The sequence below is a fragment of the Nematolebias whitei genome, chromosome 4, assembly GCF_014905685.2.
Source record: "Nematolebias whitei isolate Nwh7 chromosome 4, NemWhi1, whole genome shotgun sequence".
In the NCBI taxonomy this organism is placed as follows: Eukaryota; Metazoa; Chordata; class Actinopteri; order Cyprinodontiformes; family Rivulidae; genus Nematolebias; species Nematolebias whitei.
The window spans coordinates 6721520-6734854 of NC_056501.1; the positions used below are offsets into that span (position 1 = coordinate 6721520).

Sequence of the window (13335 nt, forward strand, 5' to 3'; positions counted from 1 at the left end):
CTGATCACAGGTCCACCCTTTCTAGCCTCTGCACAACACTCCCCCTATAATAATAATATAATAATAATCATTATATTATTATTTTATCATCATCATCATCATCATGATCATCATTATCATCATTGTTATGTTTTCTTCATGCTTGTTTCTGTTGACATTCAATTAATTGAATTTAGATCCTGGACCAAATTGTATTCCTAAGGCTCTGAAGGGGAGATGGTACTTTAGGAATCATTCAGTTTATTTATAAAGCACCAAGTCAGAACAGAAGTCGTCTCAGGGCGCTGAACAGAAACATTCATATATAAAAATAATAATTTAACATTATTTATCTGAGGAGCAGACTGCTTTGAGTTTAACTCCATCACAAAACTTTCATCTTGAACAAGCATGAAGGTGACAGGGGAAAGGAAAGACTCCCTCATGAGGAAGAAACCTTTAGCAGAACCAGCTCAGGACAAGCTCCATCTGCTTCGACCGGCTGGGTTTGGTAAGAACAGATACACAATGGCAGGTCAAGAATCACATGTTGAGATAGAAATAGAATCAAACTAAACAATTAATTTATGGAAATGAGGTCAGTTTGTCCTCCAGTAGTCTAAGCTTATGACAAGCCAACCCTAACTATAGGATTTATCAAAAAGGAACGTCTTGAAACTGGACAACGTGTCAGCCTCACAGACAGAAACTGGAAGTTGGTTCCACAAGAGAGGAGCCTGATAACTGGAAGATTTTCCTCCCATTCTACTTTTGGAAACTCTAGGAACCACAAGTAAGCCTGCAGTCTGAGAGCGAAGTGCTCTGTTAGTAAAATATGGAACAATAAGATCTGTAATAGAAGATGGAGCTAGGTTGTTGAGAGCTTTGTAGGTTAGAAGTAAGATTTTGAATTAAATTCTGGATTTGACAGTGAGCCATTGGAGAGAAGCTAAAATGGGAGAGAGATTATCTCTCCCAGTAGCTCCAGTTAAGACTCTGGCAGCAGCATTTTGGATCAACTGAAGACTTTTTAAAGAAGTATTTGGACACCCAGATAACAAACCATAATATACTGTAATGCTCTCCATAATATGTTGGCTGATCTTCTGGATCTCTTGGATGTTGATGTTTCCTGGGATCCTGTTGGGGAATCTCTTCAGTCCTTTCTTTATGAGTCCTAGAGCTCCCATGACCACAAGTATTGTTTTGGTTATGTCGTTCCACATCCTGCTTATCTCATTTTTCAGATCTTTATACTTTGAGAGTCTCACAGAGGTGTTTCTTTCAGGTGGTGTTGCCATGTTAGTTAGCATGCATGTCTTGTTCTTGATGAAGTGTCTGGTTCGTTGGTCTGTCTGGATTGGCATGTCCCAAAGGATGGTGACATCTTGACTTTCTATGACTGGCTGTGGCTGATATCCATACCATTTTCAGAACTGGGACCCTGTGTACACATACTCGTTCCAGCATGTGTACCACATGGGGTGCAAATGACAAATAAAGAACCTTGAATCCTTGAATCCTTGAATTTTTCTCTCGTTTTGATCTTGAATTCTCTGCAGATCTTCCTGTGCAGATATGCTGCTGCCTCATCATGCCTCGGGTTAGTCTCAGTTTTTGTTAATTCTGTGTAGCCTGAGATGATGTGGTTGATGGTCTTGTCATGTTTTCCACATCTCCTGCATGGCGAGTTGGTCCCAACGTTCATGATGCAGTGTGATGGGACCTCGTAGCCAGGCTCTGGTCTTGTGCTGATCATATTTTTATTGTTGTTATTATTAATTTTAACGTTATGGCAGTTATGACAGTTTTCAAAAATTGTTGCATGTTCATGTTCTCACCACAGCTAAGCACCTCTCTCTTTTACCAACAGTCTGTAAATGTCCAGGATCTGAGGAGACCAGATGTTGGAGGTTTTGCAGGGAATCTTGTCCCATTCTGGTTTGATGTAGGATTATGTCTGTTCAACAATCCTGGGTCTCATTTGTTGGATAAGTTGTTCTAAAACCTGTCAGTGTGCATTTATAGCACCTTTCTAGCTGTGTAAACTGCCCAGTGCACCCCTATATCATTAGAGAGGCAGGTTTTTGAACCGTGTATTGATAACAGGCTGGGTGGACCCTCTCCTTTCTACCCTAATATCTTCTACTGTGAGTAAAATATTGGTTCAAGAGTTTTGTAAATGATTTAATCCTATTTTAATTGGCATTTTACATAATGTCCCATCTTTTTCAGAACTGGTGTTGAACTAAATCTCATGTATTTTGTGCAGCAAGCAATCTCTTTGGGATTTTTTTTTAATAGGTAGCAATTTCATAGGGTGTGAAATTTGTCTGTTTTGCCAAACAGAAAACACAAACAAAGATGCAGGAGCAACACAAAAATGAATAAAAAATAACATGTTTAAAAATACTCTTGAGTTGATCATGTTCGTCTAACCCAGAATAGGAAAGAAATATCTATATATAGAAAACTGAACTGTTTTTCTATTTCATTTCAACATTCTGGACTTCCTGCCAATTCCCCAAAAGACACTTCCATCTTCATGCAGTGAAAGTGGCTCGTCAAAACTGATCAAAACCTCTCCTGATCCCTTGATGCTTTCTTGTTTTTTACCTACTTCTTCAGGCTCATCCATCTCTCCTGCTGCCGTTCTCTGCTGTGCTGTCATCAACCGATTCATTCATCTATTCATCTCTGGAATAAGTCTCTGCTCTTTGATTTGTTGTTGTGAAAGGCGTGCGTTTTCAGCACCACCGAGTATTTATTTCAGTTTACCGTTTAAACTGGATTCCACAAAAATAAACATGTAAAAGTGAACGTTTGAAGAGTGATCTAAGGTAATTTATGGATAAATTGTACACAGCTGACCAGTTCGTTCCATGGATTTTAAGGACTCTTCATTTTAATTATGCTGGAAAGTGATACCCAACATAAAAACTGGCACTTTGCATAAATGAATCTTCTTTTAATTGTGCTATTGGGTGAAGTGGTAACATTACAGCCTTTTGTTTCACCATCGCTGTTCTTCTGTATTCATTGGCATGCGTTCCACCTGCCACGCCAGAATACGGCAAAAATTCTTCTGCTTTCATGTAAATATATTCAGAGGGAACGTGGCGTTATGGCATCCCATGAAATCCTCGCTCCATCTCCCATCCTCGTCCTCTCTGCTGCTTCTCATCCCAATATATTTCTCCATCTGCAAATGCAAATTAACCAAACAGGATCTGCTGTGCTCCCGTTGCCAAATTCCTTCCCAGTGTGGATGGGCTCACAGTTGGATTATGTCATGATTGCCCAAAACAATCAAACCCTGCAGATTGAAGTGGTGCATCATCATAACCTTGAAAGACCTTCACTGGCAGAAAGAAAGGAGTCAAGAGGGCCAAGGTGTTAAAACTGTGCAAACAGCATCCCCTGTCGACCACGTGGAGGAAAAAAATAGAGAAATATGCACATTTGTTTAGTTTTGATCACATGACATTCTAAATTGATTTAATTATCTGATGTATTTTTTACATTTAGAGATTATGCTAATCTAGACGTCTTATAAAAGCTAATCAGCTGTAGGATAGCGACATAAAATATTTTTCTGAATGATGAACTGGGATGGGACAAGTTGAAATATAGTATAATCAGATATTTTGACTGATAACACATCATTATTCAAGAAACAAGGACAAGTCCAGAAAAGAGCTGCTCTTAAATTGATAAAATTTGAGTTAGCTGATTATTTTGTGTGTTTTGTCTGCTTTTAAGTTTGTTACATAAATGTTAAAACGCTCTAAATCCATTATCTTCTCAATGACTTTAAAAAAAAACGCAGACTTTTATTTTGAGTAACGCCGTTAAAAATAATACAAAAAGATGGGGAAAGAGTTTTATTTTGAAAAGCTTAATTTCTTACCGGAACTTCCGTGTTTCGTCCGTTTTTTTTCGTCCGCTGCCGGAGTGTGTTGTCGTTTATTTCAACGTAAATAACCATGTCTATAGAAGTGGAATCCGCGGAGTAAGTTGGCATTTAAATTACTAATAAAGCATATTTGTTTTTAAGATACAATTACTGCGAATAACTCCACAATATATTGAAATGGTGTTGGTGAGGCCTTGTCATCCTGAGCTGCAGGAGGCTAACATTAGCGTCTTGTGCTAACAAGCTAGCGTCTAGTTCAACCATTGCAACTATTTTTATGCTTTTAACATAGCCGACATGGGTTGTTTTTATGGTTGAAGTTAACTGTTATTTTTTAAGTTGACATTTTCACTTGTTTCATAATGATTTACTTCTCCGGTGCGGGTTTGAAAGACAAGCTGGAGGTAAAGTTAGCATCAGTCCACGTTTACGACCATTCATAACTTCTGCTGCAAAGTCTTTTTTTTTTTAGACACAAACGTTAGACTAATTAAATGCGAACTATTTAAATGCAATATATGGACCAATTTAGTGCTAATAATCTACTGAGGAAGAAGGTTGTAGTCATCTTTCTCCGTATACAAGTTTGATTCTGCAAACTGCTGAACTGTTTATGAAAATATTGAATGCTGAAAATTGTATCACAATATTTTAGAGTTTAAAGTATTAACAGTATTTATTGTAAATGACATGCACCTGTCTGTGTCATGCCTCCTATTTCTGCACATTTTCATATGGTCCATCCCAATCAGTGAATTGTTGTCTAATTTAATTATTTTCAAGCAGTGATGAAACTTTATTTTGGTTTCTAAAACATATAATTTAAGCTTCACATCAGCATATTTATTTATTCAAATGTAACTAAATTATGTAACTGCATCATAGACCTTATTAACATCAGTGAACCTTCAAACTGTTTTTTGCAGACTGCTCCTCAGTTAAATAGTGTTAACTTTTTATGTAGATGGATATTTCTGTTCAGTGCCCTGAGATGACTTCTGTTGTGACTTGGCGCTATATAAATAAGCTGAATTTAATTTGAATGCATCTCCGAGCTGCCGGCTTATTTACATTTGTGACATTTGTTTTTTCCCCAGTGTGGTCCGTTTGATTATGCAGTACCTAAAGGAAAACAGTCTTCACCGGACTTTGGCCACACTACAGGAGGAGACCACCGTGTCTCTGAACACAGTGGACAGCATAGAGAGCTTTGTGGCAGACATCAACAGTGGCCACTGGGATACTGTCCTGCAGGCCATTCAGTCCCTCAAACTACCAGATAAAACCTTGGTAGACCTTTATGAACAGGTGTGTTTTGTTGGTGTGTTCTGTTACTTTGTCCTGTTGACACACTTTCCTCCAACACTGATGACATTATTAAGAATTTTGAGGCCCATTATTGCCTTATTTTGTTAAACAACTAGTTAAAGGCTTTCTGAAAAGTCAGCTGGCAGATAAGAAGACTTAAGGACTCGGCATACTCCATCCAAAGTCGAACAGTCGACTCGTTGTCATGTGGTTGCAGGAGACTCACGGAGCAGAGCTCCTGGGAAACCCCTCCTGCTGCCGTATACTGCACAGCACGGGTTTCTTCCCTCCAGAGTCTCCACTTTGTCCCTTAATCTGCCGTTTTGCCACAAATCTATCACGAAGAAAGCGCCACACTTTTCAGCAGACAGACTCCTCCATACACATGCACGTTCTCCATCCAGGAGTTTTTGGCCATTTGACTGGTTTAGTGTGTTTCTTTAGTTGTACAGTTGAGTGTCTGAGCACATTTCCACATTGACAAACACGCTTACAAACTTCTGATCAGTCACACAATCCTTGGCACATACGCCTGTGACGAGAAGTTTGTCCTGGGTGTTGTGTCAGTAAGGGGTGGGCGAAACTACTCTGAAAACAAAGTGACGTGACTTTCATCGTGCAGCTACGTCGATGAGATGATTTTGCCGTTTCCGATGGAGTATGCAAAGCCCTTAACTCTTGCAAACTGAAATCTGAATAAAGATCATCACATATCTTCCTTGTTCTTCTATCTTTAATCATCAAACGAACCTCTTAGCCGTGTTTTGTTTTAATCAAATGTTTTGTGTGTTTTTTCCTGACAAGGTTGTCTTAGAGCTTATAGAGCTGAGAGAGCTCGGTGCGGCCCGTTCCCTGCTCAGACAGACGGACCCCATGATTATGCTGAAGCAGACGCAGCCAGAGAGATACATCCACCTGGAGAACCTGTTGGCTCGCTCCTACTTCGATCCGAGAGAGGTGAGTCCAGAATGCACGTTCAGCAGGACTTGGTTGTCTCTGGACTGTCTCACATCAGGAAGTCCAGCAGCAGATTTTAGTTTAGTCTGCTTAAAACTAAAATCTTTGTTACTGACTGATCCACAGGGAGATATTCAGATTTGCTACGCATGACTTTGCTTTTCTTGATTTTTTTTTCATGAAATAGTTTATTTACCAATTGCATATATATTTTTTTAGATTTATAAAACTTGGCTACAATAAATCATACATGTTAAGAATCAAACTGATTTGTTTTTCTCTTTAAATTTGTATTGACTAAATTCTGTCCAGGCGTACCCAGATGGCAGCAGTAAAGAGAAGCGTCGTGCAGCAATCGCTCTAGCTCTGGCTGGCGAGGTCAGCGTGGTGCCCCCCTCTCGTCTCATGGCTCTACTGGGGCAGGTAAGTAATCTTAAACCTGCAGGGGCTTTCCTCGAGCTTCTCAATAATAAGTTGAAGCTTTGTTCACACAGATGTGTAGCAAACAAGAGGAGTTTTAGTCTTGAGCTGAGATAAAAATAAAACTTTGATTTTTCTTCTTCAGGCTCTTAAGTGGCAGCAACATCAAGGTCTCCTGCCACCTGGAATGACCATTGACTTGTTCCGAGGTAAAGCTGCAGTCAAAGATGTGGAGGAGGAGCGCTTTCCCACTCAGCTAAGCAGGCACATCAAGGTGCCCACACAGACCCTAAATTTAATTTGCTGGAACAAACAGCAACTTGACTGGTGAGTTATTTTTCTTTTTGTGCAGTTTGGACAGAAGTCTCACGTGGAGTGTTCTCGGTTCTCCCCTGATGGTCAGTATCTGGTTACTGGTTCCGTGGATGGCTTCATTGAAGTCTGGAACTTCACAACAGGCAAAATCAGAAAGGTCAGAAGAAATCCCAGATTCACGACATGAGAACGAATGTTTCCACATTATTTTTTTTTGTGTGTAATTATTGGTCTGTGTTGTGCAGGATCTGAAGTATCAGGCTCAAGATAACTTCATGATGATGGATGATGCAGTCTTGTGCATGTGCTTCAGTCGGGATACAGAAATGTTAGCCACTGGAGCCCAAGATGGAAAAATCAAGGTGACCTTTACTCCTCTGTTGTGTATTTGTGCTTTATTACAAAGCGCTTGTTTACAAATGAAATGTGCGTTTGTCTGATTCAGATTAGTCTCATGAATAGTTGTTGATCCATTTTTTTTTACTCAAGTATACTTTTCACATAATTTGAAACTTGGATTAACTCTAATTGAGACTAGGTAATCCTTAAACGCACGCCACACTCTGTTCGTGTGTCTGCAGGTATGGAAGATCCAGAGCGGTCAGTGTCTGAGGAGGTTTGAGCGGGCCCACAGCAAAGGGGTCACTTGTGTCAGTTTCTGTAAAGACACCAGCCAGCTGCTCAGCGCCTCCTTCGATCAGACCATCAGGTAAACATTTCTCGTTTGTTCCTAACTCACCTGTATGTGAAGGTGGGAAGAGTTCTGGTTAGTGTAACTTTCTTTTTTTATTTATTGTTCTTTGCACAAGAATCCATGGACTGAAGTCGGGTAAATCTCTGAAGGAGTTTCGCGGCCACACCTCATTCGTCAACGAGGCCACGTTCACTCCGGATGGCCACCACATCCTGAGCGCTTCTTCTGATGGAACAGTCAAAGTAAGATTTAAAAAAAAAAAATCCCTGAATGCATTTTCTTTGCACGTGTTTGGATCCTGTGAACAAACTGACTAAAGATGTTTCATAAAATGCATTTTAACTGCCTGCTCCTTCTGTTGAACCTGTTTCAGGTGTGGAACGTGAAGACCACAGAGTGCACCAGCACCTTTAAACCTCTTGGCACGTCAGCCGGCACAGACATCACAGTCAACAACGTCCTGCTGCTGCCCAAAAACCCGGAGCATTTTGTCGTGTGTAACCGCTCCAACACGGTGGTCATTATGAACATGCAGGGACAGGTCAGTGTGAACCTTTCTACTACAACAGCTGCTGAAATCCAAGCTAAAAGAAACGCTTCACTCGTGTCGTGTACATTCCTGTTAGTGTTCTCAGTTTGTACTGAATGTTGTGCAGATCGTGAGGAGTTTCAGCTCCGGTAAGAGGGAAGGCGGTGACTTTGTGTGCTGCACGCTGTCACCTCGCGGCGAGTGGATCTACTGCGTGGGTGAAGACTTTGTGCTCTACTGTTTCAGCATCGTCACGGGCAAACTGGAGAGAACACTGACGGTACGTTACAGCACACAGACCCGGATCAAAAAGTCCCAAATTATCACAGCACACCCCCGTGCTCCGGTTCTGCCGCAGCTTCTGTCACAAGTTTTGATGTGGGGTGTGTAGCCGACTCCACGTTCAAACAGGAAGTGCTTTTAGAGTTTGTGCTGCAGGAGGAACCAACTTATGGACTGATTCTTTAGGTTTTACATTTATATATTTATTTTATTATTATTTTGTGTTTAACAAACATCAATTCATATGTAATTGTTTTTTTTTTTAAGTTCTCCAATTATTTTTTTATTACATTTTTAAGCTGGCACATTTAAAACAAGTGAATCTTATATTCTGGAGTCTGAACTAAATTTCTCTTTGGGACAGTAAAGTCACCTTGGTGCAGTAAATGAGCCGCGAGTCGACTCCTGCGGCGCGGCTGAAAAACTTTCTGCTGTTTTGGACATGAACTTGTCCGATTTTCATCTGGTTCTGATTGTTAGCCCATATTAAACGGTGCATGTTAGCATGCAGTTTAATGGAGGAGTCACGCCGTTCTTACACACGGTCAACAACCATGGCAGCACTTTGTGTTTTCTTAATCAATATTTGACCAAACCAGACCGCCACATTCAAACATGGACTCAGAGACAACAAACAACAAATACAGTCTGCTCCAACGATGCGTAGACTGTAGAGGCGAAGACCGCTCCAGGATCCAAATACTCAAACAGGACGTACTACTGTGCGTCTCTACATTGATAACTCGTTATCTTAAGCAAACTGCTACTGGTGGTTTAAAAAACAAAAAAGCTAATTGTACAAATAAACAGAAGCGCTTCTATTTCCTGTTTTTATCGTGGGAATAGACGAGAGCCATCCTGGTTGTTTGTAAGAACTGTGCGTTTCATCTATTTCAGTTTAATGCGTTTACTGTAAGATCAACAAATGATAGTTTTATCGAAATGTTTAAAGGGTCTTGATACCAGAAAAGACGTGAAGTCAGAAATACAACACCCAGTTGTTGAGTAATGTATTTGTATATTTCACGACTCGACGCATTGAGCCACTGGGTAACTTTGTTACCTTCTGGTACAGTGGGAGAACCACTGGTGCAACCTAAAGTATTTTAGGTTGCACCAAATTATGTACTGTCTCATCTTCAGAAGGCATATTTGTACATTTACAGTAGTCCCTCACTTATGTTCCAGACACCCCCACGATGGGTGAAAATCCGCAAAGTAGGGATGTTCTATTTATTTTAGTATTTGTATTAAGGCTTTATAAACTTTTCCCACGCTATGGCATTGTTTTTCACAATGTTCTAAATTCTTAAACCTACGTAATTTTAATAGCGTACTTATATGTACTGCAACATTTTATATGGGTGCTCACCAGTGAAGATATTCCAATTTGAAGGATGAGTTCAGCTTCAGGATTATTTGTGCCTTTCCTCCCAGTTCTGTGACTTTAATGGACGGATCGTTACTTCTGACTTTGTGTTGCAAAACTATTTTTACCACATCGGTTTCTCCGATGGCGTTCGCTCCCTCCAATTTTTGAATTTTGTCAGAAAGCAGCGGCCGGAAGCACTGTTGGCTTCTGGGTCGTGTAGTTCTTTTGACTTGCGTTACAGCGTAGGCTTATTGAAAGAAAACTACAAAATGGCGCCGCCTGTCCAAAGTATTTTGTTTGTTTTTGTTTTTTGTTCTATTGGTTGATTCCCGCTCACGTCCACTCCCGTTTAATTTTTATCCCGTACCGTCCCGATCACATGAGTAATATTAAAGTTGGCAATCGTGTGTCGTGTACAATTAGGGCTGCAACTAACGATTATTTCAACAATCAATTCATCAGCCGATTATTTTTTTCCCGATTAATCAATTAATCTGCAAAAAAAAAAAAAAAAAAAACGTTTTAATTTCCACCCCTTTATTCCAAAATTGAACATTTGACTGACATAGCAATTCACACAGAAACAGGTTGCTAATTGACTATTCTGTTAGTAAAATATTGAATAATAAAAAATAAAAGTTAGTCAAATAGCTTAAAAAAATAAATGTACACAAAAATATATACAAATGTGTCTTTATACCTGCACAATATGTAGCTACTTTGTAAAATGTGTCCTTGAGGGAAGAGTGTAACCTGGATTAAAAGTGTGGATTATTGTAACCTGGATTAAAAGTGTGGATTATTGTAGTGAAGCCTTCGTCTTCAACCATGGACAGAGGCCTCATGTCAGTGACGATCATTTAAGGATCTTTCAGTGAAGACAGCTGCTGCTGTGGTGTCCATGATGTCTGTCCATCATGAAGGATGTTGTTGTTTGTTGTTGTTTTCTGGAATGAGAGAGTAATAAATATGTATTATAACATAATTTACAGCAACTCAAGAAATGCCTTGTTTCACTTACAGTGTTAGGTTAAGACAAAAGTAGCTAAAAAAAGCAATTAAACACACACGTGTATATATATATATATATGTATATATATAATACTTAATTCCACACATTTGAGTAGATGTAATAAATTACTTTAATTTCTGTTTAAATGCAATTCATCCTGCCATACCTGCAGTGTCTTCAGACTTTGCCAGCAAAGTAAAAGTTGAAGCTTAATCATTAAATTATTATCTTTGTGTTAGATTTATTTATAAATCACATTTAAACACTGCTTGTACCAATTAAATTAAATAAAAAGTAACACACGTTCTCTATCACCGTCATTAATCAGATAAACAACCAAACAAAGAGCTTCATCTACCAGAGAGACTGACGTTACGTTTTCTCTCTTGAAACAGAACAATGTGTTAAATTGTAGAGACTCACCTGCAACACATGACGAGTTGTATCAGCTGCTGCTCCTTCATCCTTCTCGTGACTCCGACATGTTTACGTTTCATCTTCGTGGTTCTAACCGTGTCGTGTCGTCACTTTTTCAAAGCTGCATGTTTCTCAGTTTTTATCTTTGTGAAGAGCTCCCACACTTTGGAGGACTCGGGTCGAACAGTTTCCTCTGCGTCAGTCATTTGTAAAATTTACTTAATTTCCTTTGAAAACAGCCTCTGCTCTGCCTCCCCCTCGCTCTGTTCAACTCGCGCTGCAGGTTTTTTTTTTTTCAAACTTTATTCAGTCAGTCAGCACTGACAATGAACTGCAGGTGAACAAAACGGCTCTGCAGCGCCGTGAAAGACACATAATCACGCGACACAACGAATCGATAATGAAATTCGTTGCCAACACTTTCAATCATGGATTTTATCGATTCGTTGTTGCAGCCCTATGTGCAGTCTTACGTTGAAAACCCGCAAAACATTGAGTCTGTGAAAATCGAAGCGCAAAGTATCGAGGGTCTGCTGTTTAACCAAACGAGTTGTAAGAATAAAGGCGTGTGGACATTTCACGGGGCCTTGATGTGGAGATCTGTTTTTCATTGTTACAATAATGACTCGTGATGTCACTTGTGGTTGTTGCTCTCTGTTCTTCAGGTTCATGAGAAGGATGTGATCGGCATTGCCCACCACCCCCACCAGAACCTCATCGCCACGTACAGCGAGGACGGCCTGCTGAAGCTCTGGAAACCTTAAAGCCTCCCCCGGAGAGGAGGCCGGACATTTTCGCTCGGGACAGTTCTCTGTCCATTTTGTTTTTGTTTCCCTGTCCTGGTGAACCGCTCTGAGGAACACCATCATTTTTACAGTCTGAAAATGGTAGAATATAGTTAATAAAAAGCCGAGTGTACAGTTTTTGTTCAGTTTTTTACGTGTTTTTGTATCTTTAAAATCTTGACATCATGTTGGGCTGTTCAGCCTCTGGGACTCACTTCAGCCTTTACTGTGCAAAAACAAACATTTTACTTTTCCACACAAATTTTAAGCTTCGCTTCAGTCCATGAATTAGTTTTAACCAACATGTAATAATAAAGCATTATAATTCAGCTTTATTGTGATGCTGTAGGAGTCCTGTTGTAAACCCTCTGAAGTGGAAAAAGTGAACGTTGAAAAGCTGAAAGCTTCTTCAGTTTTGAACATCTTGTTTTCTGTCACTCTTCAAATAAAAATCCAGCTGGTTAACTTCTGAGCGCTTTAATCTTTAGCTTCTCTGGAGTCACTGAGCGAGAACAGTCCAAATACTTTCAGCTTCTTGTTTTTAATTAAAATAATTGTCTTCTGGCTCTATTTCTTCACACCTGCTTGACTTTGCCATCAGATATCTTGTGAACAAACGTCTGTAAATCAGGTTGAAAAGTTGCTCCTTGGACTATTTCATCCCTTTTTTATTTTATACATTAAATTTGGCTGATTTGGAAACTTCTCTGATTTTTACTTTTAATCACGGTCGATAACAGAGCTATTATACTTTATATATATATATAAATAATTTTTTTTATTTTTTTATATGGGTACGGATCTCTTGTGATGAACGAGGGACTATTGTACATACACCATACATATATATATATATATATATATATATACACATACATACATACTGTATATATATATATAGTGTATATATACACAATTACATATATGTGTGTATATATAGTCCGTGTGTGTATTATATATATATACACACACGTATTTATGTGTATATATACACTATATATACATTAAGTATGTATGTGTATATATATATATACATACATACATACATACTGTATATATAGTGTGTGTGTATATATATATATATATAATATAAACCAGGGCTATTCAACTAAAATGCTCGTGGGGGCCTCAGTTACTGAAAGCCAGGGAGCTCGGGGGCCGGACCTCCAGCAGTTATTGTCAATAAGTTTGTTTTCCAGTTTAAAATCTAGTTTTATTTGAAAATGAATGCATTGATGGGACAAACTGAGCTCTTCTGGGGGCCTGATTTGGCCCCTGGGCCACCACTTACACAGCCCTGGTCTATAAATGGTTTGGTCTATAAAAAAAATAAACCGTCCAGATGACCT

The 13335-nt window shown here is 39.3% G+C and overlaps 1 protein-coding gene across 1 annotated transcript; it reads left to right on the forward strand.

The window, feature by feature from the left end:
• The first annotated feature begins 3905 nt into the window (after window positions 1–3905).
• smu1a (SMU1 DNA replication regulator and spliceosomal factor a) lies at window positions 3906–12354 on the forward strand. The gene is made up of 12 exons (XM_037675633.1): window positions 3906–3991; window positions 4993–5203; window positions 6008–6160; window positions 6473–6583; window positions 6726–6854; window positions 6933–7052; window positions 7141–7257; window positions 7477–7604; window positions 7705–7831; window positions 7963–8130; window positions 8246–8398; window positions 11867–12354. The coding sequence occupies exons 1-12, from the start codon at window positions 3966–3968 to the stop codon at window positions 11963–11965; spliced, it is 1542 nt and encodes a 513-aa protein (XP_037531561.1). The 5' UTR covers window positions 3906–3965; the 3' UTR covers window positions 11966–12354.
• The last annotated feature ends 981 nt before the right edge of the window (window positions 12355–13335 follow it).